Genomic DNA, 27,823 nt, shown 5'->3' with positions numbered 1-27,823 from the left:
AGGATTTTTTAAAATACAGTGGAAGCAATTCCAAAACTCACTGCTAAAAAATCAGGGCCAAAATCTTTCTGAATTTAGACTTAAAACTGTGCAAGCAACGTATTGTGTGAATTTGCTAAATCTACTTGTGTTTTTTAATTTATCCAATTTCATCTTCAAGCTGTCAAATTAAATTTCATTTTTAAGAAACACTATAATTTTATTATTTTATAGTAATTTAAGACATCAATTATTTTCCCTTCAATTTATTTATTTATTTTTATTTTACTTTTTAAGATTTTTTTGATGTGGACCATTTTTAAAGTCTTTATTGAGTTTGTTACTCTATTGCTTCTGTTTTATGTTTTGGTTTTCTGGCCACGAGGCATGTGGGATCTTAGCTCCCTGACCAGGGATTGAACCTGCACACCCTGCATTGGAAGGTGAAGTCTTAACCACTGGACCGCCAGGGAAGTCCCTCCCTTCAATTTAAAAATCCAAATCATGAAATCTTTTAGCACCTTTGATGGGTAATAGGAAATCTGGCTTGTGATACATACTTACAGGATACAGGATCATGACTCTTTTTACTCTATTGACTATATTCCACAGAAAACGTAAAGCACACTTTCTCTAAAGAATACTTTTAAATGATCAGAGAAAAGCCTAAGTTTTAAAGTTTATGTACACTGTACTTCCCATCTTCATAACAAAATCCAACCTTCACTACCCCAATTCCATCACATTCTTTTAAAAAAAAATCAGAGAGTAATTTTTATTTATAATGAAGTTATTCTCTCTAGACTTTAAATCATCAGTTCACTCTTACAACAGAGAATCAATTTAAATAACACCACCAAAATGGAACGGAAAAAAGAACACAATCTGCACTTACATATCAATTTCTTTGATATGTCATAATGATATCCAATTTTTCTTGCAACATGGTCCATTTCCAGTGAAATTCTCAACAGACTGTAAGCGTCACGGTCCTTCATCTTGACGTTTTATTCTAAGGAGTGCCGGGTGTGGCTCTTTTGATTGCTTTGGAAGTTAAACAGTCCAACAAGGGTTCTGAAGAAAGGGTGACTTCACATGTAATCCGTCCACAAATGACAGCATGCCTTCAGAGCCTCTGGTTTTTATAAAAGTCCCTTTGGAAAGTTAATTGATTGATGAATTAATTCTACGTTATAAAGCGAATCGCTGCCTAGACAGTCTGTGCCAACGTCCCTGACCTCCTCACTTCCGCTGTTTTGTTTATCACATCATACAGCGATGGGAGTCTTATTTTGTCCATATTTTTGCTGTAAACATTGAGAAATATACCAAGGATAACTAATAAACCAGACCATACATACCTAACAGAAAAAAATAAGGAAAAAAGATTAATGTCAGCGTAACAATTTGTCATTAACCACAGAATTTGATGACGTCACAAAAATTCCTCAATGAAATAAAATTTTGCTACTGGATACCTATAGTAAGAGCACTAAAATAAAACAGTATTTGTTTTATTTTATAAATAATATTTAGATCACACTAGATAGAATTCTATATTTTTAATGTTAAGTATGTATGTAGGAAAAGCATTTTACAAAATACTAAATGTAGTTCATTTTTTTGAGGATAATAGCAAATTTGAAGTCCAACTCCTACCAAAAGTCTCAAGAGTATGTTTAAAGCACTGGATATGTAAACCTGCCAATGGCCTTCTTAGGAATTCAATTCAGCAGTCCAACTAGTTGGGGTAGAATATAGAGAGATAAAAAGGGACACATCCTGAGAAAGTAGGAGAATTGGCATTGATTACTACAGTGAATACCTAGCCCCTGCAGAAAGAGAAACTAATTTATAGAAAACAAACAGAGTTTTCTATAAATACAGTTGTCCCTAGTATCAGCTGGGGACTGGTTCCAGAACCCAACCCCCTCTACCCAGAGGATACTAAAATCAGTGGATGCTGAAGTCCTTTATTTATGGCATAGTATTTGCATATAACCTATGCACAACTTTGTGTATACTTTAAAGCATCTCTAAATTATTAGAATACCTAACACAATGTAGATGCTATGTAAATAGGTGTCAGTGCATGGCAAATTCAAATTTTACTTTATGGAACTCCCTGGAATTTTTTTTCTGAATATTTTTGCTTTGCAGTTGGTTGATTCAATCTGCAGATGTAGAACCCATGGATACAGAAGACCGACTATACATTGCTGAAAATTTATTTTGCGGTTACCTTTAAGCTCATACAGCTGACCCTTGAACAACACAGGTTTTAACTGCACAGGTCCAGTTATACGTGGATTTTTTCAATAAATATACAGTCAGCCCTCTGTGTGTGCAGATGTGGAACCCGTAGACATAAAGAGCTGACTGAAAGGGACTTGAGCATCCTTGGATTTTGGTATATGTGTGGGTCCTGGAACCGGTACCCCATGGATTCCAAGGGATGACTGTACATTGATAATCTCTAAGTCTGAATCTTCTCAATTACCAACCAATATAAGTTTAAATGATGCTAATTTCAAATACATACTAGACAGTAAAGAAAACAGTCAATGTTTCCACCGAAAACCACAAACTAAGAAAACCATTAGGATACAACTCTAACTCAAATCCTTTGTGGGAAAAGACAGCAAATAAACGTAACAATTTAAAAAACCACATATGTATATATATAAAATTTATATATTTGCACCAGGGCAAGGGGAGTCCCTTAATCTCACCACATCACTCACATTCATTTATACTCTAGACACGGTCACATGTGCATTGGGACTGGTTAGGCAATTTAAGTATACAAAATGATTTCTTCAAAATAATTACATACATTTCTGAAACAGCAGAAGACACAGCAATCAATTTGGGTCAAGATGAAAGGGATTCTTTACAAAGAAATTAAGGCTGTTTAAGACTAAACGTGAAACAAAAGTATCTAAAGGTAGAGAAACTTGTCGAATTAAAAAGTACTTACTGAAATGTGAATGGTTTGGCAAAGAATATAAATGAAAGGACAATGGTCATTCCTTTTCTCCCCGTTGTCACTGTAGGGAGAGAAAGGCCGGTTTTAGAATGCGCCTGTTGTCTTGGTAATATTTCGGAAATAATTTAGTTAACAAATATTTACAGAGCCTACTGTGTGCCAAGATCTATGTGAGGTGCCAAGGAAACAAAGGAAAGCGAAAAAGGAAGAAAATCAAACAGAAAGTCACTGCTCCTGCTACCATGGCATTTATAGGCTGGCAGGGTTACAGACATTAAATAACAGAGTTACATTTAAAGTACAACTGTAATAAGTGCTTGACGGAGGCCATGAGGCTATGGGGGCATGTCATCCTGTAGGGAGACATACTAAGTCTGACAGGAAAGAAAGGATTTTTCCAAGGAAGACACGATTGGATTCCGTTATCTTTAAAAGCAGCAATCTAAAGGACATCCTAATGGTGGGCATCTCTGGATAAGACCATGAGACATCTTTCCAGTCCTCTTTACACTGTCCTTCCAGGATTATGGCCCAAAGCTCTCCTCCCTCGTCCCACCCAGATGCAGAGAGGAACTCTGCACATAGCTCCGCTACACCTTTCCACCACCAGACTGTGTACTTTACTCAGTTCCTTGTCTTATTTGTCCTCATTTCCACAGACTCTGTAGTTCCTGGCACTTGATCTTCAAAGCGTGAACTAATGAATGAATACCAGATGAAGAAACTGTTTTGGAAACTGTTAGAGCGCGATTCCCCAAATCTATTTTTCCTACTACTTTAGTAAAAAGACCCCTACTTTTAACTGGGATACCTTCCCAGCCTCTCCTACAGTCAGGTGTGGTCATGGGACTAAGTTTGGACAACGAAGTGATAGCTAGTGGGAAGCAACCGCACAGCACAGGGAGATCAGCTTGGTGCTTTGTGACCACCTAGAGGGGTGGGATAGGGAGGGTGGGAGGGAGGGAGATGCAAGAGGGAAGAGATATGGGAACATATGTATAACTGATTCACTTTGTTATAAAGCAGAAACTAACACACCATTGTAAAGCAATTATACTCCAATAAAGATGTTAAAAAAAAAAAAGAAGTGCTGTCTCTAGGAGTGTGATCTGTAGGAACTTTCCATAAAGAGAAGGATGTGTCTTTCATCTTCTCTCCACCCACCCTGTCTGGAATGAGGACGAAGATGGCAAAGCAGAAAGAGGGACTGGATTCCTGAGCTGGAGCTACCATGCCAGCTTGGGAGGCACATGGCATACGGTTAAGAGGACAGGTCTGGAGCTAGATGGCCTCAGCTGAAATACTGATTTTGCAACTTACTAGCTGGCCGATCTTGGCAAGCCACTTAACCACCCCGTGCCTCAGTTTACCCATTTGTAAAATGGAACAACAATAGCACCTACTTTATAGGATCATTGTGAGGTTAAGACGAATAATATATGTAAAATAGCTAAAATGGTATCTGGTATATAATAAGGGCTATGGACATGTTAGCTGTTATATTACCATCTCTGGATTTGTTTCACGTGAGAAAGACACCTGCCTGCACCTTCAACACAAGGATTGCATCTCACATTTCTTTATACCAATCACAGGGCTCATCAATACATACAGACTGATATCAGACCCTTTTTGAACAGTTACTATCTTACAAACAAAACTGAAACCCAAGCTAAGTGTATGCATTTGCGGCCTTTCTTGACAGCATGAGCTGACTTGGAAGGTTACTGATATGGCCCAATCTACAATTAAATTCCCTCTACTTACCATTAGGGACGTAAACTTTAAAAAGCAAAGTCATATGTGAGCAAAGAAAGGGAACAGTTAGGAAGAAATATACTTTTACAGAGGGGGCATTTATTCATTTGTTTCATTTACTCTGTGGTATTAAAATAAACATTCCCCTAAAACCGTGAAAAATCAAAATCAGGTAAATGAGTAAGGTGTAAATGCCTTATGGATGTAAATTTTATAGATCTCTGATAGAGATGATCTTGTCCAACCCAATCTCTTCACAAAAGACAGAAACGAGGCCCAGAGAAGAGGAGAGACTTACTCTCCAGGTCCCGTATCACTGAACGTCAGGGCTGGGACTGGCCTGCACCTTCTTTCACACCCCAGCCCAGCGCTCCTCATGGCAGGTCACACGGCTTCCCATCCTGAGGGGCTTCACCCAGGGTTCTCTCCAGATGGGAGACGCTGAGAGCGTTCGTCACGTGGACCATTCTTTTGGCAAACAGTGTGAGGTAGCAATTGGAGTCCTCTGCTCCCCTCACCGGGCCTCACCTGCAGCCCATCATCTGCTCCCCTCACTCCTCAAAGCAAAGCAAGTAACAACCTCCATTTCTCTGACATGCCAAGCAAAGTCCTTGCACAGAGCACGTGCATAATAATTATTAGTGAAAAGAGAAGCTCATCTGGTTGAGGTTCTAGAAAGTGTACAAACGAAAGGCCCCAAAACCTTTGCTTAAAATATACCTGTCATGTTTTAAGTGTGACAAAACTGTAATTTTCCATTATAAATTAAAAGTGATTAAAGACAGTATTTTTCCTGGAAGGTATTCATCCCATCATACTTTTTAATAAAAAGATCTTTTAATGTACTTAAAGTTACTATCTAGATAAATGTATATATTTGATTTTAAAATTAAACCTTCAAATAAGAAATTCAGATCAAACATCATTTTCTTTAGAATTTTAAAGAAATACCATAAGCCAAGGAATAAATTGGTGAAATGTGACAATTTTCTTTCTTTAAAAAAAAATTTTATTTTGGCTGCGCTGTGCGGCTTGAGGGATCTTAGTTCCCTGACCAGGGACTGAACTCGGGTCCCGGCAGTGAAAGCACCGAGTCCTAACCACTGGACCACCAGGGAATTCCTGACAATTTTCTTTTTAATGAAGAGTAGATGCTGCCCTTACCCTTTGAAAAAGAATATCAAAGAAAATTTAAATGCTTATTTCATATTCTAAGCAAGTATATCATTCTTACCTGTTACAGCAAAAAGTGCACCAAAAATTTTAATCAAAGCCAGAACAAAAGAGATTCCAAAATACCCAGTGAGGGAAAAAAGGAAAGCATAACCATAGGTCCGAACTGGATCCTGCAAATATAAAAAAGCCTGTTAGAAAAATGCAAAACAAACCCTGAGGTATTATAAATGAAATAAAACTACAGATTTTAATCAACTTTTTGAGCAATAATAAGCCATTCAACAATGCAGTCATGCAAAGATTCTGATTTAGTTCTGATTTAATGGAAAAATAATGATGAAATTAAAAATCCCCAACTTCTACATTATGAATAGTTTTAAAATTAACTTATAGGAAAGAGCAAGGATAAAAAAATTTAAATATAAATCATTTCATTTCTGAAATAATTTCTGATTTACATATATTTTATTAAAGGAGTTATCAAATTATATAAAATAGTCTTTTTGAACAAGGGGAATTAGAAATACAGAGGAAACTAATTAATGGAAGATGTTTATTTTTAAAAATGTGATTAGTGTTTACCTTTGAACAAAATGTTACTGCAGGGCCTAATCCACTAGTGCATGTCAATCCCAATAAAATGTACACAAAACCGATTGAATACGAATATAAAACCTAGAGTAGAGAAAAATAAAGTGGAAAAAAGTGCTATTTAACCAAAGGTGTAAAATGAAGGTTTTCAATATATGGCTCAATTTCTTTATTTCTTTAAATCTGTAGAGGAAACCATTTTAAAAGTAACATCATTGTTTCAATATGGCGTAATTTTCTGGAAATGATGGTTGATTCTGTTTATAAGTTTACACATTATTTTAGGTACAACATAACACAGCAGTACTAATCCTTTCATAAATGGTTACCTAATTATTCATTTTTTGTCTCGTTTAATTACTGAATTCAAACCAGATTTTAATGTTGGGGGTCCTAAAAACAAACACAAAACAAAGATACTCTAAAACTACTTATTGGACATGAAAAAACCCAAACATTAAGTTTGCAAATGCATTAAAATACAATGAAAATAAGCAGTATATGACACACCTATTGCTTAATTTCCCAATTTTCCTACCAATCTTTCTATTACACTCCTTATAAGAAGAATCGGTGTCATCATCAAACTTAAATACCTGCTACGTGTCAGGTACTGTGCTAATAACACTCTATATGGATTATTCCATTTATTTCTCACAACCAACCTAAGAGATAGGCACTCTTAATCATCATTCCCCAATGTGCGGATGGAAAAACTAAAACTTAGAGATATTAAGTCACTTTCCTCAAACAGGAGAGCTAGTAGAGAACTAAGGCTATCTTAGTCCAGAGCCTACATCTTAACCACTGTATTACATTCTTCCTACCTACTTACAATTCCTTAATTCTCTGATCGTTATCTTATCTAGGGAGAGTGGTGATGATGATCAAGAAAACTCCTGACCAAGATTAAAGTTCCTATGTTCTTAGGGACTCTGTAAAGATGCCCCACTCTGTTGACTAAGTAACCAGTCCTACATATCCTTACTGCTGTGCGCTCTGTCTGTCTAGCAAGGTGATGGGCTACAAAACTAATGCAAACACAGCGTAACAACCTTCCTATATACAAACACCAACCAGCTAGAAGATATATTGGAAGAAAAGGCATTATTTGCAGTAATAACGGCAAAAAGATGAAACACCTAACAATAACTTCAATAAAAAATAACTGGATTTATACAAAGAAAACTTTAAAATCTAAGGGACATTTAAAAGTAACACGTGAATAAAAGGAAAGTCATACCTTATTCTTGGACTGAAAGAATCAAGTGTATAGATGCCATTCTCCCTAAATTAATTTATAATTCAATGCCATACCAATCACAATACCAATGGGTTTCTAGTTTATTTGGGGATATGAACACCCAAGAATAACTACTGGTAGTAACATTCTGAAAAACAAAAGGAACAAAGGTGGCTAGTCCTAACAGATGGTAAATGTATGGTGATAAAGCTGCTGTCATTATATGGTTCTGGTGCAGAAATAAGATTGAAAGAATAAAATTGTGAACCCTGCATTAGAATAAGATAGGATAAAAGAAAGTATTTAAAATAAAAATTGGAAAAGTGAATTATTTCAATAAATGATATTGGGGAAAGTGGATAGCCATATGGAAGAAAATTTTTTAAAAGTTTTAGTTGGATCAAAGATTTAATAAATAAGGAAATTATAAAACTAGCAGGCAATGGGCATAGAATTCTTAAATCTTAGAGTTGGAAAAGCCCTTTTCAATCATAATACATAGCTAGAAGTGATGAAGGAAAAGATAAGCTAAACTACATGTAAATTACAAACTTCTAAATGGAAAATAATACCAAATACAAAGAGAGAAGAGAAATGATGTAACAAAGCATTTTTTTTTAACATGCCCCAAACTCCATCTATCAAAGAGGAAAAAATTTATCAAATGCTTGCAATAAGGTATCAGCGGTGATAATGGTATTTTACTTTTAACCTTCCTATAGTATTTGAACGTACTACTTTTATGAAAATAATGATGATAAACTAGTTTAAAATTGCAATGCGAGTCTTCAATACCATAATTATGTCATAAAATTAAGTATATCATCATTTTTGAGTCTGTCTGACGTGAAGAAAAAGCACTAGAGTATTTACCATTTCTGAATTAGAAGCATTATGGAGTTTCATAGCTTTCTCTTGGACATTTCCAATGACAGCATCTGCACATAGTGCCAGGGAGATGAGGATCACACCTTCAAGAAGGCATAAGAAAAAAATAACCTCCTCATTTAAACATATGAACGATAATCAAGACTTATCAGAAATTTAATTGGGCTAAAAAACCAAAATCAGACCTTAAATCACATTTGCTCAGCAAAGTTGAGTATTTTTATCCACAACCAGTTGTAACAGGCATGTAGGTGATGTTATTAAAACAAAAAAACAAAAAAAACCAACTAATACTAATAAATTGTGTTAATACTGTCACCTTGCTGTGTTTCACAATCACGTCAAATAATATTTCTGCTTTTAAGTAGATTATATGTTTGAAAGAAACACTGTGTTAAACAAATACAGAAGAGATTCTTAGATGATCTATTGGGATTGGTGGTTAGTCAGTTAATTCAAACAATCAAAGGAAGAGGGAAAGCATAAAAATAGTACCCATATTATTAAAATATTTAATTTAAAACACATAAACATAATGCAGTTGTTAAGGCCTCTTCTTTGAGTATGGGTCTGTACTAAAATTCTGCACTTTCCTTTGTGTAAGCTGCATTCAGAACACAGTCTCTGTGATTTCCAAGTTGTTTTTAAAAAGTGCACCAAAAGCTTAGGAACTTGTGAAACAATCAGGGTATACAGTCCTTTCATATTTTTATGCTTCCCCCAATTTTTACCCACACTTAATTCAACGGTGATTTTATTGACTTGTCAAAGTGTTTTAATTAACTTAGTTTTCACAGTAACAATTCTCTCTTCAAACTCATTTTTGAATAATTTAAGTAATATTTAATTATTGCATAATTAAAATAACATACAACTGACATGAACAAATCTGGAAATCAACACACTCATACAAATGTGCATGTCTACCTGAGAAGCACGCTACTACCTGCAAGTATATAGGACGCTGGCCACCAGTCATGGTGCTTTACCAAAAAAACCCAAAAAAACGCAACCTTGGTTATATCTGTGAGTCTGATAAGATTTGAAGTTTTCTCTATTTTTAAAAAATATATAAGCAATCAAAGGTAGCAGAAAAATAAATGTACATGTGTATGCACTTAATTGAGAATTTTCAAGTTTTCATACTTAATCTTCAATTTGACTTTTTATCATCTACCTTTCATATTTATTACCTAAATATACATTTTTATTCACCAAACTTGATTCTGAACGCTCTTTTCCTTGTTTCAAATATCAAATCTGTCCTCGAAAGAAAAAGACATGCTATTATCGAAGACTTGGAAAACAATGTCTCAGCTCCTAAAAGGCTATTCAAAGACATCCCAAAACTGTTCTGAACAATGGCAACAGCATGAAAATACCTGAATTGCATCTGAATTACGTGAATATTTTAAAGGAGGACATTTATTTGAATAAGTAAATTCTGATATATTCACTTCATACATCCAAAGTTTTATTTATGTCTGCCTTAAGTAACCATCTGAATAGCTAACCTAATCTCCTTCAGACAATACACTCATAGATCAAGGACTGTGGTAAGTGCTCATCAATTATTCTCAATGATGAGGAATCGTTAGGTTCTCATGCCTTTAAAAAACATTCCCATGGAACTCAGAAAGGGTGGGCACTTGAGTTATACTGAGAAGTTACAGACCACCGAAACCAGCTGTCTCCATCACTGTCACCACCCTCACCCCACCACGTGCAAGTGCTTTCATGTTCATTATTCCAGCACCTCATTCTATCCTTCCACTACCTTTGTGTGAGGCAAGCTATTATCATTATCTCTGTTTTATGGTGAAGCACTCCTCTAAAACAGCTTTTCCCCTCAGTTTTCAAATATAATCTTCCTTTTGCAGTTGCTGACACGAAAACGAAGCGTTCCTGAAAAACCTAAACCATGTCAGAAACATCTGCAACTCTAAGCTTTCTCACTGAAGTAAGATCACTCGTACTCTGGATGATCAGAGTTGAAAGAACAGACCTAATAGGTTCTACCAGCATCGTCTGTAAAAGGCTGGGTTAAAGGGCTGCTCTAAGATGCTGATCTGAATCCATTAACTTGGCCTGATTAACCAGGTCAGTAAGAAACACAGACTAACAACTGGTCAGGAAAATTCTGATTCTTAGAAAGAACAGCAAAGTTGACGTAAATGATTTTCTTCATCACTGCATTCTTTTTTTTCTCACAAATAATTATAGTTTGTACTTGCTGATATATGTATATATATATATATATTACATATGCTGCTATTTTTGTTATTGTTATTTTGTTTTGCTTTGCTTTTCTCCCTGTTCTCTCAGAGTTCCTTTGAAAGAACTATTTTTGTCAGGTATGAGGCTAGGAAATGGGATGAAACTAAAATAATCCTATGAGTAACACTCAATAGTTTAAGAATGACAATACTGTATATATAATAAGCAATCTCCCTGTAAGGTCTTTAGACTAAAAACAAGATTCCAACACATATTTTTTATTCTCACTTATTTCTAAACATACTGTAATACCTATTCTCCTCGTGAAAGATCTGAATTTAATTTACAAAATTCCACGTGGTGCACCACGAGGAAAAGCGTTTATGGTGGAAGCTTTACGCACTTTAAGATTATGACCACATTTATATTGCACAGTTCAATATGAAAGAACAGCACAATTTTCTTTTTTTAAGCTAAAACGATGAAAAGTAAGTTTGCAAGTTTCATTTTTTTTTAAGAAAATGAGAATAACAATTACTACTGTGATCCTCCTATAACTCATGTGTATATTTCCAATTCAGCTCATAAGAAATTGGTCTGTCATGTACTTGCTAATGGGAGATCCTATCTAGGCACACAGCCTCTTGTCATGTCAAAATACTATACAAGAGTACTAGAAACAACTGTTATGTTTCCAGAGTTGTGATATTTTTACTATATCTTATATGGAAAGTCCAAAAGCTTTATGTTAGAGACGAGAATCACAGATGCCACACCATCATTTAAAACCCTCATGAAACTGTAAAAATTCTTACTCTAAACCGAAACACCTACAAAATCTAGGAATACAAGTAAATTCCTTACCGGTCAGGTTGAAATTCGGTGCAACTGTGCTGTCGGCTAGGGTAAACCATATCAGGCCGAGGCTCATGCATAAGGCAGCAGACACGTCAGCAACATTGTAACGCTTTCCTGTGCAAAATAAATGTGAGTCAACCTCATTGTGCAATTACCCACTCAGCACAGTTTTAGATCTCTGTGTTTAAACAAGCAGAGCAGGGACTGCCTTTTATATCCAATGTCAAAAATGACCAGGAGCACTTAGGTCAAGGCAGGAGACAGTCACAGAAGGGCTTTGAAAATCAAAATTATCCCGTGAGCACCAAAATGTCCTTATAAGTTAGATACGAGATCCTTCTTTATCTGTTATGATAGTGAGTAAATATGAACATTTAAAAAGTTTGTGGAAACTAGTGGCTCTTTTACTTTATGTATAACATAAGGCTATGAATTTTCTTATACTTCGTAAGTTTACCAAGAAACCAGAGTAGTTATTCAGGCTATATATATAAGTTTGCAAATACTATAGTCAGATAACTTCTAGGTTGGTGAGGATTAACTTATTTTAGTACATCCAAGTTTAAATAATGAAATCACATAGTGTAACTTTTTGGAAGGACTGTTAAGGAGATATTATACAGGCCAAGTCAGTTACGATGTGAAATGTGATTTTTAATAGGAAATTGAGATCATTATTTTTTCCTGTGTGAACAGTTATCCTGAAATTATATGTGAAGTAGTTGACATACACATTTTCATTTTAAAAGGCTCTTTTGGGAAGGCTTATAATGCATAAAATGAAGTCAGGCTTTATAAGAACTTTAGTGATTATCAAAACATGAATATTCCTCATGACAGTCAGATGAACAAAACAAAAACTTGTTCCACTGCTTGTCGCTATCATTGCCTCCTCTTTTACTCCTATTTTCACATAGCTTGTAATTTAGTTGGGATCCTAGGGAGTCAACAGTCAGCAGAGTTGGTTAAAAAACACTTGCTCAGCTTAAGCTTTACTTCAACATGGGAATCGTCCATTTGTATAATGGAGGTGGAGAGTAGAGCCCTGGAGAGTAGAAAAATGAAAGAATTGAAAAAAAGAGCTTTCCAGGTACTTCTGAGCTAGGCCTTCAGTATGTAAATACAATATTTCTGGAAATGTAGTAGGTTCCAGATTAAAAGAATAAAACAAAATACTATTTTTATTTTTCCCCATCTCTAAATTACTGATTTCAGATCCTGAGGTATATCACAGAAGTATCGGTGTTTTTATAATAGCTTTTTTTTATTAGATATCACTCAGAAGTGTTACAATATCTAAGCTGTTCATTAAAGATATTAATTGAAGTTTAATGTTTTTCCTAATGCTAGATGCCATAACATATCCTATTAATTTCAAACAGTATGAAAATATATCATTACTATACCTTGAATAAAAACTCCTCCTAGCATAACAGGAATCAATTTGCAGCACTTGAAGATGACTTGGGTAGGATAATTCAGGTAGCCCAAGGAAGTGTTTGATAACCCCATAGTACCCACAGTTAGAAAAGCTATTATGATGTAGGTTTTTCCTGGTATTCTGTAAAAGACAATTTTTAAAATCTTCATTTCGGGACCCAATTCATACTATTGTAAGAGAATGTGTTTACAATGTGTAAATTTCTAATTACTCTTCTAATTTCTGTTTAATATTTCTATAAATATCGGTAAAATATCACTATTCTTAAAGTTACAACAGTGTTAACTTGTATAAAAGAATGTTGGTGAAAATAACAATTTACCTTTATTTAATCAGTTGTAAGTGAGAACTCTCAACTGTGTGAAAAAGTAGTACATTAGAGAGTTACTTAGATTCTTACTGAAAGTATAAATGCTATTACATTTAAGGTTTTTTAACAGTAGTTATAGCTACATATAAAAACCATCTTGACTAAATTTAGAAAAAAAGAATTGATTTTTAAAAAAATTGGCTTCTATAATGGGAAAAGGCACCTTAGTTAATTAACTTCTAAATTGTTGTTCTGTTTCCTAACATTCCATCTAGCATTAGGAAAAATACATCTATCCATTCTGCTAGAATAACCTGAGCAGAATTTCTCTAGAAAAAGAACATGGTGGTTTAAAACGCTAGACATGGTTTTTATTACCATAATGTCTTATGATTCATCTCTAATGCTGTAATTCTATAAAATGTTAAAACAATCAACTTTTAGATGAGGAATCTGACTCTCTCCTCATGATCCCAAATTTTCTACTTTGGGCTCTAACTGGATTTCCTAAAGGAGATTCTTAATTTGGTATCTTCATAATTCTGAGCTGTTCTTGTGAGCATATGCTCACAAGATACTTAATGGTCTAAAATAATAATCTTGTACGTTGGTGCACTACTCATATAATTAAATTATGTTGTATTTTTAGATCTAGTTTCCATTTTGGGATTTGTGTTCATGTTTAAATCAAGGCGACGAAATTCCACATTTTTTATACGGCTAGATATAAGGCAAAATAATTTATTAGATAAGTTCAATTAAAATGCATCATTTCCACTTACATTTCAATCTTGAGACCTTTGCTTATACTTTACTAACACAGTGGTCAACATTTAAAATCCATGTGGAAATAATTGGGCATGCCCGTTATGCATCAGTGTACACAGACACTGGTTTTTATGCTGTCCATGGGGTTTAACTCTCAGTGGGGTATCAGTGAAGGAGGACAGCACCACTTCTACAGGTAATGATAAAAGTCAGAAGAGGCAAATTTCCTCATCCATAAATTGCAAACAGTGGCCAGAAAATAAAAATTCGGGTCAGAAGAATCACAAGATTAAAAAAGCAGCACAGTAAAGGAAGAAAGAAAACCAGCCTGGAACTCAGGAAACCTAAATTCAAAAGGTTCCAAATCTGAGTGCAGCCTGGGGCACGAGCTCATGGAAATCCCAGCTCTCCTCCAGGTCTGCTTTCTCACTGGTGAAATGAGGTTAGATTTCATCATCTTGCCTCTAGGACTCTCACTGTTTCTATTTGAATACCCCAATTGCTTACTACTTTAGACAGGATGGGAAAGTTGTAACTTTGATAAGCTCCTTGGCTTTTCAATTTGGTAGATAGATCTCCTTTATTAAAAACTCACATAGAAGGCTTCCCTGGTGGCGCAGTGGTTGAGAATCTGCCTGCTAATGCAGGGGACACGGGTACGAGCCCTGGTCTGGGAAGATCCCACGTGCCGCGGAGCAGCTGGGCCCGTGAGCCACAACTACTGAGCCTGTGCATCTGGAGCCTGTGCTCCACAACAAGAGAGGCTGCGACAGTGAGAGGCCCGCGCACCGCGATGAAGAGCGGTCCCCGCACTGTGATGAAGAGTGGCCCCCGCTTGCCGCAACTGGAGAAAGCCCTCGCACGAACCGAAGACCCAACACAGCCAAAAATAATAAATAAATAAATAAATAAATAAATAAATAAAGTAGCTATAAAGTTTAAAAAAAAAAAAAACTCACATAGAGTAATTAACACTAAAGTTACAAGATGATCTTTGGTGAAATATATACTTTGGAGTAATACACTTCGGCGTATATTTAGGGTATTCTAGTATGTGATGGGCTATATCACACATCACCATATTTCATCCTCAAACTGAAACAGAGAGAATTTAAGAAACTTCCCTGAGGTATTGACAGAATAGGAGGCAGTAACATGACTCAAATCCCTGTTTTCTGACCCCAAATTCTGTACTCTTCAAGTACATGGGTATTCATATAAATATAGGAAGAGAGAAAAACCTAAGCAAAGAATTTGACCAATTAAAGGTCTAAAGAGCAGTGTCACTTAAATAAATTCAGAAATAGGGGATTGGGCATATTTTCATTGCAATACACTTCTAAAGACTTTTTTGAAAAAAGTTTTTAATGTGCCTTGGAATGAAAAGTTTTCAATTTCTAATTACATTTATTATAGGTCTATAAATTCTTCTACCTAATTCCTTCACTCATGTTTCAATCAAACACAAATGACTTTAAATATGTTATGGTTATGTGGTTTAAAGGTTGGGAAAAACATGACTGGAGGCTCACTCCCCATCTTTCGGTAGCTGAGAGGGAGTTGTATCTTTTTAAAACTTAACAGTTAGGAGATGCATCATCTTTGTGTTTCTTTCATTTAATAAATACAGCATTGGATTCTTTTATTTTAGAAGCAATCAGAGGTCCAGCAGTTTGCAATACATAATGAATATATATGGAAGCCAGGCTTCCATATATTAGTCCTGACAGACACATTTAATTACTTTCTATTCTACCACCTATGACTAAGCTAAGTCTTGTAGAGTTTCAGAACATGAAAATAATAAAGATGATCTCCTCAGATTCAAACATTTTTAACATTGCTGCTATAATAATTTATTGGCAATAGAGAGGTTGAGAGGTAAAATTAGACCCATGAAGAAATACTGGTGTTACTGATTTAAATATTTAAAATTTTATAGTTATTTTCATACAAACATCAGAAACATTTAAGAAAAAAAAGCAGCTATGAAAATTTTTTATTTTCACTGAAGGATTAAACATTTATATCAATGAAGAATGTCAACATTATAGCTCCTTATTACATTTAAACTGTCCAATATATACATGAAATATTCACGTATTAGGGTCTGATATGACAGGATAACCACACTTAAATTTACCAAGAAAATGTTTTATTCAAATTCCCAACCACCTTCTGATAGGTTTTAACTGCATATTGCTCAATATGCCATTAACAATATTTCAAAATATTTCTCAAACCTAGGTGGTCATTAATTTAAAAGATACTGTCATATAAGCTCTTTTAGTTTTGACAAAAAGGAACATTATGAAATTTCTCTAATGTCCAAGAATGCAATTTCTACTGCTGGCCATTACAAACGCGATGATGTTAAGTGGAATATATCCCACAAAACAAAACATTAACTATACATTTCAAAAACCACTATAAAAATAGGTATTGATATTTCATATCACCATTCTTATGTAGTACCATCATAAATTTTTCAGTAATCACACCTATTTCCATTATAAAAACATATACGTACATCTGAATACTTTCTCCTATTTTAAGAAGATCTATCTTAAGTTGAGTATAAACAACATTTTTATTTTATTTTTTTGGCTGCGCTGCGCGGCATGTAGGATCTTAGTTCCCCCACCAGGGATCGAACCTGGGCCCCTGGCAGTGGAAGTGCAGAGTCCTAACCACTGGACCACCAATGAATGCCCAAAACATTTTTTAATCTGACAACATTACACTTTTTTCAATGTATAATGGAAATACCATATTTAATATTTTTAATAAGTTGATAATACTGATAAAAATTCCTGGGTATTAAATGTTTTATTAATGGGAAATGTATATTTCACGTATAACATACTCCACGTGTGCAAAAAATGAAACAAAAAAAATGAACTACTACTCATGTACTTAACTGCCAAAAAATAAAAACAAATAAACCACATACCTTCTCCTTTTGTCCTGAATAAGCTGAAGCTCTATTAGGCCAAATATGGAGTAAAATGCAAACTGCACTAAAGTAAGGTACCAGCCATAGGGCTTAAAACCCTCCACTGAAAATATTAATTCCTGTCAAGAGAGACATGAACACTGTTTAAGTCCAAGGGGCAGATCAATTTCCTCACAGCGCATTCCTATAAGTACAGCATTTTAATAGAAACCAAGCTTCATCCCCAACAACAAAATGCACAAAAAAACATCCAAACTGTAAGGCTCCTGAGAGGTAAAATTAGAGAAGTTAGGAGGCCTTCCCAAAGAAGTGACAGTAGATATCCAGGTATGACAAACAGCAGAACAGGAAGCAGGGGAGGTAGAACGAGGAAGCAACCCCCTCCTATGCTTTTTTCTTTTTTTAGAAGACCAAAATTAAAAGAGTTGCCCAAAACAATGAGGAAGGCAGCTGATTCAAGGACTCATGTACTCTTATAAAAAGCATATTTCATTAGAAGTCTATTATCTCAGGCTTGTTTTCCAATATTAAGATAATCAGCTCAAATCAATAATTAATGTTATTTTTTAGAATTCTTGCGCAATAGATTATATAAAACTTCTCCTTATACAGAAATGGTTACTCTTCTTAAAAATAATGTTATATCATGAAAAAATTTTTGTTAATTGTTAAAAAGCCATTCTTAATCTCATTAAGAGGTATTCTAATAAAGTTATCTGGCTTAATTAAATGCATTAAACTATCCACCAAATATATATATATTTCAGCTGTATTTGAAATAAATTTTAAAAAGATGAAATTGATGGATAAACTTATGTTCAAAGAAAAACTAAACACAGCCTCTAAAAAGATCCTGAACTGATTTTGTACATTTAGGATGCTGTGTAATTCCCCAAATTTAGATTTCATGTTCAAGTAAGTCTGTCAGTTATTTAGGAGATTTCTGGTTTATAAACTATAAAACATAAAAATAGCTTTATTAATATCCTGGCACTCAGGTAAATATTTCACTTTCTATATTGCTAAATTTACTACAAAACCTCATTTTCTTTAACCTATTTTAATATCCAATTAGCAGCAATGTCAGTTCTCACCAAAGTGATGTTACAACTATAATCGGTTTATCTAATTTTAAAAGAAACTTTGCACATATATTAGTTGTAAATTAAAATCTCTGATCATTTATCAAATAGAAAAAATTTAATGAAATTTGCAAATTTCTAATTCATTTTCCATTAAAATGGCTAACTTTGCTCCCAAGCTATTTGGTAACAATGGTTATTTCGAAGGACAAAAAAAAATGTTTCTCAACAAGAGATTCTAACATTTTATAAAAGTTACTATTTTGTACTGTTCTTCATTGTGATACCTGAATTCTTATATCATCTTCTAGTACAAAAGTCAATTATAAATATTAAGATTTTAAAATTCATGTTGTTTTACACTAATACACCCTATAGCATTTTCAGAAGCTAAGGAACAGTCACAATTGTTTTCTCCTTTATACTTACTTTTATATTTCATCTCTATAAAACAAAGGAAAAGCATACAACAATTTTTAAGATCACTCTGATTATAAAGAATATCAGAAATATTATCTATGTTTTCAGAAAACACATCACTTTCCTTTTCTTCAACTACAAAGATTTTCTCATGTTAGGGAGTTGCATAAAAAAGCAAAGTTGGTAATGGCTGAAAATACCCACTGATGAGTTGACAATTGGTAATTAACGGTCCCCATGCACACATTCTGTTTACACTAGCCTGGGTCCTCATCCATCCAGCTCTTGTCTTTGAAGCTCAGGAATTTCCTGGTCAAGTGTATACAACTATCCCATAAAACAATGCAAATACAAGACAAACTGTGGCAATGTTAGAAATGTTTTGCATAGGCAAAAATCGCAGAAAAATAAGGTTCTGGCAAAGTTGAATTAGAAGAAGAAACCAACAAGAATGAGAACACAACAGATGTTTCAAGAAAAGGATGATTCAAGTATTATAGGATTGAAGAGACACCCTTGGAAAAATAGAAAACATCCTGATACACTTTTGCAAAATGACCTCTTAATGAGCTCCAGGAATCAAGAGTGAACTAGAATGTGGCTTTTGTGCTATTGTTCAATTTCATGTGAGAATTATGTTCCAAAATACCAATCAATACTTCAACCATTTTCTTTTAAAAAGCACATGGTGGGGCTTCCCTGGTGGCGCAGTGGTTGAGAATCTGCCTGCCAATGCAGGGGACACGGGTTCCAGCCCTGGCCTGGGAAGATCCCACATGCTGCGGAGCAACTAAGCCCATGCGCCACAACTACTGAGCCTGTGCTCTAGAGCCCATGAGCCACAGCTACTGAGCCTGTGTGCAACTACTGAAGCCCGTGAGCCTAGAGCTTGTGCTCTGCAACAAGAGAAGCCACCGCAATGAGAAGCCCGTGCACTGCAACGAAGAGTAGCCCCCGCTCGCTGCAACTAGAGGAAGCCCATGCGGAGCAACGAAGACCCAACGCAGCCAAAAATAAATAAATGAACAAAAATAAATTTATATTAAAAAAAAACCCACATGGTTGCAATTACCTACATTTTGCAAACTGTAACACTTCGTATTTTTTCATAATTTTAATTTTTTAAGATTGTCTCTTGCTTCCCTTCCCCCACGTAAAATGTTTCACTCTAAAATTTGGATCCCTGTTTTCAGTCAATTTAATCTTAAGTAGCTCTTTTCTACTACTATACTAAGAAACTCAAATTTGTGAATAAACTTGCTATCCTATAAAAGAAAGTATCTTGGACAAAACTATTAGTAGTGCCCATGCTGAGCTCATTTGTTATAAATAATTAACATATTATAAACAAATAACTAATTTTTTACCTGTAAATATCCATAAATTAGGTAAAATACCAAAACTCCAGCAACACATATGAAAAATTGAGTAAGTTTGTTAAATCTGCTGAGATTTATGCCAAGCACTACAATGTCATCTATTGACTTGATGTGTGGCGACATTGCTTGGGTTTTGGATGGGACAGTGATAGAAATATATTTCCTGGAGCTGTTGAACTTGAGATCCATTGTTCTTATTTTGCCGCATTCAGTGCTTCCAAAGTTATCTTTGCTGGTTTCCTCCCCTTTGTTCAGTCTTTCTTTTGCCTGCTGAGCCAAGCCCTACAGAAGGAAATAAACAATTAAAGCAAAACATTTAGACCATCAAGTAAAGTGCTATGCTCCAAATAATATCTCAAGTCACATTTGGAAAATTACACAGGCAAGAGTTATTCTCTCTGGATAGTAATATATTAATTCTCCTATTCAAGCTTCCCATCCACCAAAACAATATGCTTCGTCTCCAAACACGACTAAATTAAATATACACCATTCTTATTTCCACAGCAACAAACTAAAAGCTAACCTTGTATTTATTTCATCAAAGTAAACGTGCCTTTATTATGTTTCCATTTGCAGTGAGGATATAATTTTTAAAGCCCACAATAGTTTACGCATAATGTCTTCAACATTAAAGTCAATCTTTAATTGCAGAAAAGAGTAAACAACAGCCCAAACTCCTACAGCTACCAAGACAATTATAAAATTTATTTGCTAATGACATTTTAAAATAAAGTCAAACATTTGTAAGTTGTGCAAAAAGGTAGAGTTAGCCAAGATTATAGAAAGGATACTATGCTTTAGCGACAGCGTCTCTTAGGCTAAAAGAAAACGTTTTTTTCTTTTGGAGAAAAATCTCTGCAATTTCAAAAGTCTTCAGTAGTTGTTCCATGGGTATAAAGTTTCAGTTGTACCAGGTGAGTAAGTTCTAGGGACCATCTGTTGTAGAGGCCCTATGACAGTGTCTGTGGTGAACAACATGGTGCTGTGCACTTAAACATTTGTTAAGAGGGCAGATCTCGTGTAAAGCATTCTTAACTACACACACACAAAGGGGACACAAGGACACTCCTGGTGGTGACAGATACGTTTATTACCTTGTTTATGGAGATGGCATCACAGGTGTGTATGTATATGCCCAGACTCATCAAATTGTATCTATTAAACATGTGCGTTTTTTTGTATGTATCAATTATACCTCAATAAAGCTGTTTAGAAAAAAGAAATAAAGAAGCCCTTGGGTTTGTAAAAAGCTGAAAAACACATCATTTTTTGTTAGTCTGTGAAAAACAATCATGAAGGCTCCATTGATGACTATCAATTTCTCTTTGGATTAATAGAAACTGAAAAGCAAATTCATGTAAAAGTTGAGGGAAGTGCAGAATTATGACAAACAGAACAAACTTATTAAGAAAAACTTATCTTCCTAGAAAAGAATGTCTGTTACAATCCCAGTGGGAATTAAAATTTACACTCTAGTTGAGAGAAGAGGATAAGAATAATTTTGACAGTGAACTCTCTGGAAATCTTAAAAAAAAACCCCAAAACTGCCATATGGTGATTTAAAATGGCAAGAATTAGAGTCACCTCTTCATGATCGCTTCTAGTTTGCTGATTTACAGAGATTAAGTAGGTCTCCTTCTGTAATTTAAACTTGGGGTCAAGGCTCTGACTACAACTTGTAATAATACACAGGCATCAAAGAACATTTGTTGTACGTGATACCTGCCATATTTCTAAATAGAAAATGTGTAATTTCAATAAGTTTTACTGTATTTCCTTTCCTTTGCCCATTTCTTCTTTTACACATTGTTCTTGTTGCCCATGCTACGTTTAATCAGTGTCATCTCTGTTAAGGCTTTTTAAGTCACCCTGTAGGATCCCCTTGGGATATGACTTTCTTTATAAAGCATGCCTTAAAAGACCTTACCTAAATGTTGTGTTTGAATGTAGAAGAAACAAAAAGGTTAGCAACTATTTTCCATATGTGTCGGCGTGGGTGTACTAATAAATGGGTGTACAAATGGGTGTACATTCTAATAAATCTGGCCCCATGTAGGTTTTTAAGCTTCCTCTCCCTGCCTTGCATTTAGAATGAAGTTTTATTAATCAGAACATCACTCGTCTGATCATGTGACTGATGAAGAAAGACACTGAGCTCTGATAGCCAATAACTGCGATCCTGAATGTTTGCCATATCCCTTCCATTTCAGGCATTAATGACTGATATCAACCATCATCTAAAGAAACAGGTCTAATGTCCTTGTGATGTAGGAAAAAATAAAAAGAAATCAAGCACAGAATTAGAATTAGCTTTCAATTTAAACGATTAACATTTTGCTTTAATTTACAAGTTCACGTAACCCTTGAAACTAATGTTAAAATAAAAACCACAGGTGTGAATCACTGCCTAAGGTCTCTCCCTAAAGTCAACAGAGACGTTTAAAAGTCAACAGAGACGTTTAAAAGTCAACAGAGACGTTTAATTACTTGCAGTTACAGGTAATTGCTAAAATGCAATAAAAAAAAGTAGCATTTCTAGCACATATTGAAATTTCAAAATAAATGACTGGTGACAATGTTGATTTAAAATGACCAACTGAAGTAAAATTTAATTTCTTAATCTACTCTTTCCCAACCTTTTGAAGAAAAGTCTCCCACTACAAAAAGGTAGAACATAAGGAAAATATGTCACTACGATGTGAGCACCCTGAAAAAAAAAACTCGATTCTGTATTTTGCCACACTCCACATTACAATTAAAAGAATGTTGCCATTATAGCTAGGTTAACTGGACTCTGGATATTAATCATGACCTGTGGCATATAATTATAAAACACAGAAAAACAAGATTCTTTCCCATTTCTTTGAACACACTTCATTGCACAAAGTTCAAGAAACTGTGTGCTAATTTTTGAAGGTCACTTTTTTTTTTCCTAAGGGAGAAAACTAAAATTAGGACTTTACAGGTATATTAAGAAATTAAGTATTACAAATAACACCTATCTAAATTATTTTCAAAGGCTGTATCTCCCTCTTCCAAGTCCCAAACTATCCCAATAAGAAAACATTCATCCCCAAAACAGTTCTAGACGTCTGATATCCTACTGTACAAGAAATGCATATGCCCAACATTAAAAAAAAAAAAAGTTAGAACGTCAAATCCTTTCACCTTCTTTCAACATTTCTTTAAGAAAATAAAACGGTGGGCAAGAGAGTTAAGCTGCAAAGACTGGAGGAATTTGAAGAACTACCAGTGGAAGTTCATGACAAGAACTTAACCCGATGAGAACAATCACCTTGCACTGCAAATGGACAGGAGAGTACCACACAGTACCCAGCTGAACGCAGATCCCGGACGTAGTTCTTCACTGAAAACGCTGTTTTGGGGGACCCAGGCGACTGACAGTTGTCCAGAGGCCCTGGGGATAGCCTACCAGACCCCCCCGGAGGTGGCCTCAGGCCTGCAAGCCTGCAAGTACCGGCCTGAGCGAGCTCTCGCCAGCCGTAGGGCGGAAGGGCGAGGACAAGCAGATGCTCCTCCCTGGAAACCGTGCCAGCAGGTTTCCGTTCTTTATAAAAGGAAGTCACCCGCGCCCTGCCTCCCGACCTCATCCTCTCCCGCTCTCTCCTTAGGATGAAGATGGGCGGTGTCAAGGTTCTCCGGGGGGTGGGGCGGGGGGTCTGCATCCCAAACACGGCGAAAGGCCCGGGGGGGCACGTCCACTCCCGAGCCAGTGTGTCACCTGAAAGGGGGACCCCAGCCCAGGGGGCGTCTCAGCCAGACGGAGCGTCTCCCCCTCCCCAGGTCCGTCGCCATCACCTCCTGCTTCTCCTCCTCGCCCGCTCCTGCACGTTCCACCGCGGCCGCCGAGTCCTCGCCAGGTGCTCGTATCCCCGGCGCCCGCGCGCCACTTCCGCCTATGTGTCCGCCGGCGCGTGCGCAGTCCCGCGGCCCCGCCCCCTCGCCGGCCGCCGGCCTCCGGCGGCGGGGGCGCGGTCACGTCTCGCGCAGCCGCCTTCAGCTCCGGGGCGCGAGACAAGAGCCGACGAGGTGGCCCAGTGGGGCCGGGACGCGCGCTGAATGCCGCGTCGGGGCGGTGAGCGTTTGTCGGGCAGAGTGTTCCAATCTTCCGGTCCGTGCTCCTCGAGCCTGTGCAGCCCCCCAGGTTGCAGGGCCCGGTCCCCCGGTCCCCGTGGGCGCCCACGCAGGTGGCGCCTTCCCGGCCAGTGGCCATGCGCTGCAATTTGAGAAGGAGGCCCAGTGGAGAACGTTGAACCCGGGTATAGACACCGTTGGGGTTCCCTCTGCTTGATCCAAATGAGATGGGGTAAAGTCACAGTACCTTTCTCTGCTTCCACGTTTTACCTGCTTTCCGGGGAAGGTGAACCCAAGTAACGCTTGGGTTGCTTCTGACGTAGTAACTCAGCTTATGGCTACGGCATCCCCGGTCCTTTTCATGAAAATGTCAGCGTTGTTTGGACAGTGCCACTTACTGCTCAGAACGTAAATCCCACGGCTCTACCAGCTCCCAAACTAAACATTTATCCTACAGTTAGGGCTGCATCTACAATCACTGAGATGCAGTGATGTACAAACCGAGTTGGGATCGGTGATGAATTGATTTGGGGGTAACGCTAAAATGATATGGAAGACAAAGATTACTATAAGGAAGGAACCTTTCTGAGAGCGTGCTTTGGATACCCGGGAAAGGAATGAATTGGAAGCACACCAGGCATCTCCTGTTGTAAATGGTGGGTCTGGTTCGGCATTTTCATTTAATCCTTGTTAGGTCGAATTTTACAAATATTGATTACTGCTTAGAGAATTTAAACTTCCTAAAGAAATAGTAAATGGTAGCCTTCCAACGATGCCATGCTGTTACCTGGATAACGTGGATTTAATGCTACTGCTAGGCATTTATACAACATGGGTCATGATCCATAAATTAGAAGCTCTCTGCCCTCAAGGAGTTACAGGTACACAGGAAAAGGTAAATGTTGGCATAAAACAACTTACAGTACAAGAGGTGTTCTAAGGTATCATCTCCTTGTACCTGGACAATTACGCTAGTCTTCTAGCCGGTCTTTCTACTTCCCCTTTATTTCTCTACTTTCCAATTCCTTTCAGCAGCTGGAATGATCCTTTTAGAACTTGACAGAATATACCATTCCTCTGCTCAGAACCCTTTACCATTTTACTCAGATTAAAATTCAAAAGCCTTACCATGGCTTCTAAGAAAGAGCTCAGTCTGGATAAACCACATCTACAGCTGCTGTTCAAAGTTCATCTAACGCCGTCCAAGCACACCAGGCAGCGGCACTCAGGACTTACTGTTCCTTCTGCACGGACCACTGCCCTCCCAGGTACCCAGGGAATGTGCCCTCTCACTTTCCTCCGTAGCTGCTCAAGTGTAACTCGACCTGACTGTTCTTCCTGGCCTGCTCCATCTAGGAGAGCTAACCCTACACATACACACACTGTCCTCCCACTGCTTTACGTGCCTTCGTAGCAGTTAGGATCACTTCCCGCACATGTGTTGTTTACGTCTCCCTTACCTCTTCGGCTCTACTGGAATGTCCCACGAGAGCAGGACTTTTGTCTCATTTATTCACAGCGATACTGCCATCATCTAGAACAGAGCACTCCAGTACACAGTCAGCACTCAGTAAATACTCGGTGAATGAGTAAGTGCCACATGAGTGTTAGGATAGTAATAAGGACATTCAGAAGAAGTCAGATGTTGCCTGGAGTGGTTTGTGAAAGCTTCCTTTAGAAGACAGAGTTTAAATGATGAGGAGGATTCGTACTGGGTGGGTGGGGGCTGTTTGGAAAGGGGGAAAGGGGAGGGAAGGGTAGTCCGAGCAGAGTCAACCAAAGTAAACAGAGACGCTAGACAAGGCAGTAATCAAATCTACAGTAGTTCTAAATGCTGACCTCTAAAAGTAGAACCAAAATAGGAAACTGCTAATAGCACATCTCTGAAAATTCACTTTGCCTCATCAAGGCTAGTTTATCTTTCCCTCTTTACCAGGAAATCCCATCCTTCTTAGATTGTATCCATCAGATACTGTCCATTCCAGACTGACTGGGAAATATATTTAGAGAATAGTTGGAATTTGTTTTAAACCATGAAAAAGAAAATATCGAAAATAGCATAGAATTAAATGTTTAAATAAAGCATAAGTGACACACGCATTTTAAGATTTCTCATATACATGAAGGACAAAGAAAATAATAGGGCGCAAAGAACCAGCTGGATTAAATGTCCCTGCAATTCTCGTTGGAAGTCCAAAGGTATTAGGTATGAAGAAAGAAGAAAATCAAATAGTTTCAGTTTCTAAAACTATCCCAATTTCAACTATGACAGTGCTTCATTTTAAAGTTATGTTTATTTAATTCTTTGCCATAAGGTTTTAAACCACTACATATATATATATATATATATATAAAACAAGAAATAAAATAAATTATATATATAAATATATAAGTGGGTACTAGTCATCAGTAATTTTCACAAACCTAATCATAAAGATTAGCATGACTATTGTCTTTTGATAATCAAAGAGTTTATTTATTATGGGAATTGCCCTTTAGGAATCCAGGGTAAACTTTTTATTAAATCAAATGAGTAGTACTTTAATTAAATATTATAAATATTTTTTAATATAAAGGTCAGTGTAACGGGCAATGTTGTGTCTCCCACAAAATCCATATGTTGAAGTTCTAGCCTCCGGTGCCCTAGGATGTGACTGTATTTGAAGATAGGCTCATTAAAGAGGTAATTCAGTTAAAATGAAATAACGAGGGTGGACTCTAATCCAATCTGATTCCTGACCCCGTAAAAAGAGGAAATGTGGATACAGACATGTACAGAGGGAAGACCATGTGAAGACACAGCCAACACCTTGATCTCGAACTTCTAGCTTCTGGAACTGTGAGGAAATACATTCTGTTGTTTAAGCCACCGGATCTGGTATTTTGTTGTGGCAGTCCTGGCGAAGTAATACAGTCAGTGACATATTTTTACAGGTCAAATATGAGCTGTATGAGAGATGATCTGGAGAAGTACTTGTTATAGAGGAGGCATTTAACCAATACTGACTGGTGCATTGCTGCCCATTTACCCCTGTGATAACCCTTGTGGTCAAACAAAATTAAAGATGTGCAGCTATGAACTGGTTATAACGTCTAAGAAATTCATAGTCCTGTTGTGTCAAAAGCCTTTGGTGTCCTGACTCGTATTCTCAGCATCCTTTCTAGTTTCTGACTCACTGGGGGGACAGGTTCACACAAGCTTCCACTCTTCTCCCTGACAGCTTCTCTCCTCTGTGTTTTGCCAGGCTGCTCTGCTTTCTGCCCCGAGGCTCTTCTGACTTTGCCTACCGGAGGCCAGCAGTAGCTCTCTCAGCTCACGCCACGCACAGCTTTGAAGTGTTGGTGAGTTAACACTCCTTGGTCAGCTTTCAATCAGGAGACAGTAGCCAATGGATAAAGGTTCTTGTCTTTCAACCTGTAACAAGACAGTTTTGTAAGACCATTCTCCATGCTTCTTCAGAGGTCCTGGTGAAAATTGAGTTCTGGTTGCCCACAGCAGCAACTTCAGTAACACACTCTCGTATCATCTTCTATATCTTTCTCCCCATTCCCTTACTGCTTCTTACTAGGATCACCTCCCAAATGACCTGGCTGCACACAAGTAGTTGTCTTAGGTTAAGCTTTGGGGGGAAACCAAGCTAGGAAGGTTGGTGTGAGAAGAAAGTCTCAA

The 27,823-nt window shown here is 36.8% G+C and overlaps 1 protein-coding gene and 1 long non-coding RNA gene across 7 annotated transcripts in view; one reads left to right on the top strand and one right to left on the bottom strand.

Annotated features, from left to right (window-relative positions):
* Positions 1-740: 740 nt before the first annotated feature.
* On the bottom strand, positions 741-23,980 carry SLC35B3 (solute carrier family 35 member B3). 5 transcript variants are annotated; one of them, XM_057554754.1, is made up of 10 exons: positions 23,801-23,980; positions 20,044-20,337; positions 17,172-17,293; positions 13,106-13,260; positions 11,706-11,813; positions 8,610-8,707; positions 6,485-6,577; positions 5,961-6,072; positions 2,960-3,029; positions 741-1,340 (listed from the first exon to the last, which is right to left on the bottom strand). In XM_057554754.1, the coding sequence occupies exons 2-10, from the start codon at positions 20,242-20,244 to the stop codon at positions 1,190-1,192; spliced, it is 1,110 nt and encodes a 369-aa protein (XP_057410737.1). In that variant the 5' UTR covers positions 20,245-20,337; positions 23,801-23,980; the 3' UTR covers positions 741-1,189. The 5 variants fall into 5 exon arrangements, with proteins under 5 accessions (XP_057410737.1, XP_057410733.1, XP_057410736.1 ...); XM_057554750.1 differs by having other exon boundaries at positions 23,878-23,980; XM_057554753.1 differs by having other exon boundaries at positions 741-1,133; positions 23,801-23,934.
* A 115-nt stretch (positions 23,981-24,095) lies between these two features.
* Positions 24,096-27,823, top strand: part of LOC103009864 (uncharacterized) — a 270,100-nt gene continuing 266,372 nt past the window's right edge. For both annotated transcript variants that reach the window (XR_450309.2, XR_450308.2), the window contains exons 1-2: positions 24,096-24,809; positions 27,399-27,495. This is a non-coding gene — a long non-coding RNA (uncharacterized LOC103009864). The remainder of the gene's footprint in view (positions 24,810-27,398; positions 27,496-27,823) is intronic.

The sequence above is a fragment of the Balaenoptera acutorostrata genome, chromosome 10, assembly GCF_949987535.1.
Source record: "Balaenoptera acutorostrata chromosome 10, mBalAcu1.1, whole genome shotgun sequence".
Classification (NCBI taxonomy): domain Eukaryota; kingdom Metazoa; phylum Chordata; class Mammalia; order Artiodactyla; family Balaenopteridae; genus Balaenoptera; species Balaenoptera acutorostrata.
The sequence above is the reverse complement of the archived record's forward strand: the minus strand, read 5'-3'. Positions and strand labels throughout refer to the sequence as shown.

Bases quoted from the DNA above. Each gene is read 5' to 3' on its own strand.
- SLC35B3 (XM_057554754.1), bottom strand. From the start codon at position 20,244: ATGGATCTCAAGTTCAACAGCTCCAGGAAATATATTTCTATCACTGTC. The intron at 13,261-17,171 runs GTATGTGGTTTA...TGTCTTTTACAG, and splicing joins ATTCAGGACAAAAGGAGAAG to AATACCAGGAAAAACCTACA. The intron at 3,030-5,960 runs GTAAGAATGATA...CTCTCCCTACAG, and splicing joins TGCACTTTTTGCTGTAACAG to TGACAACGGGGAGAAAAGGA.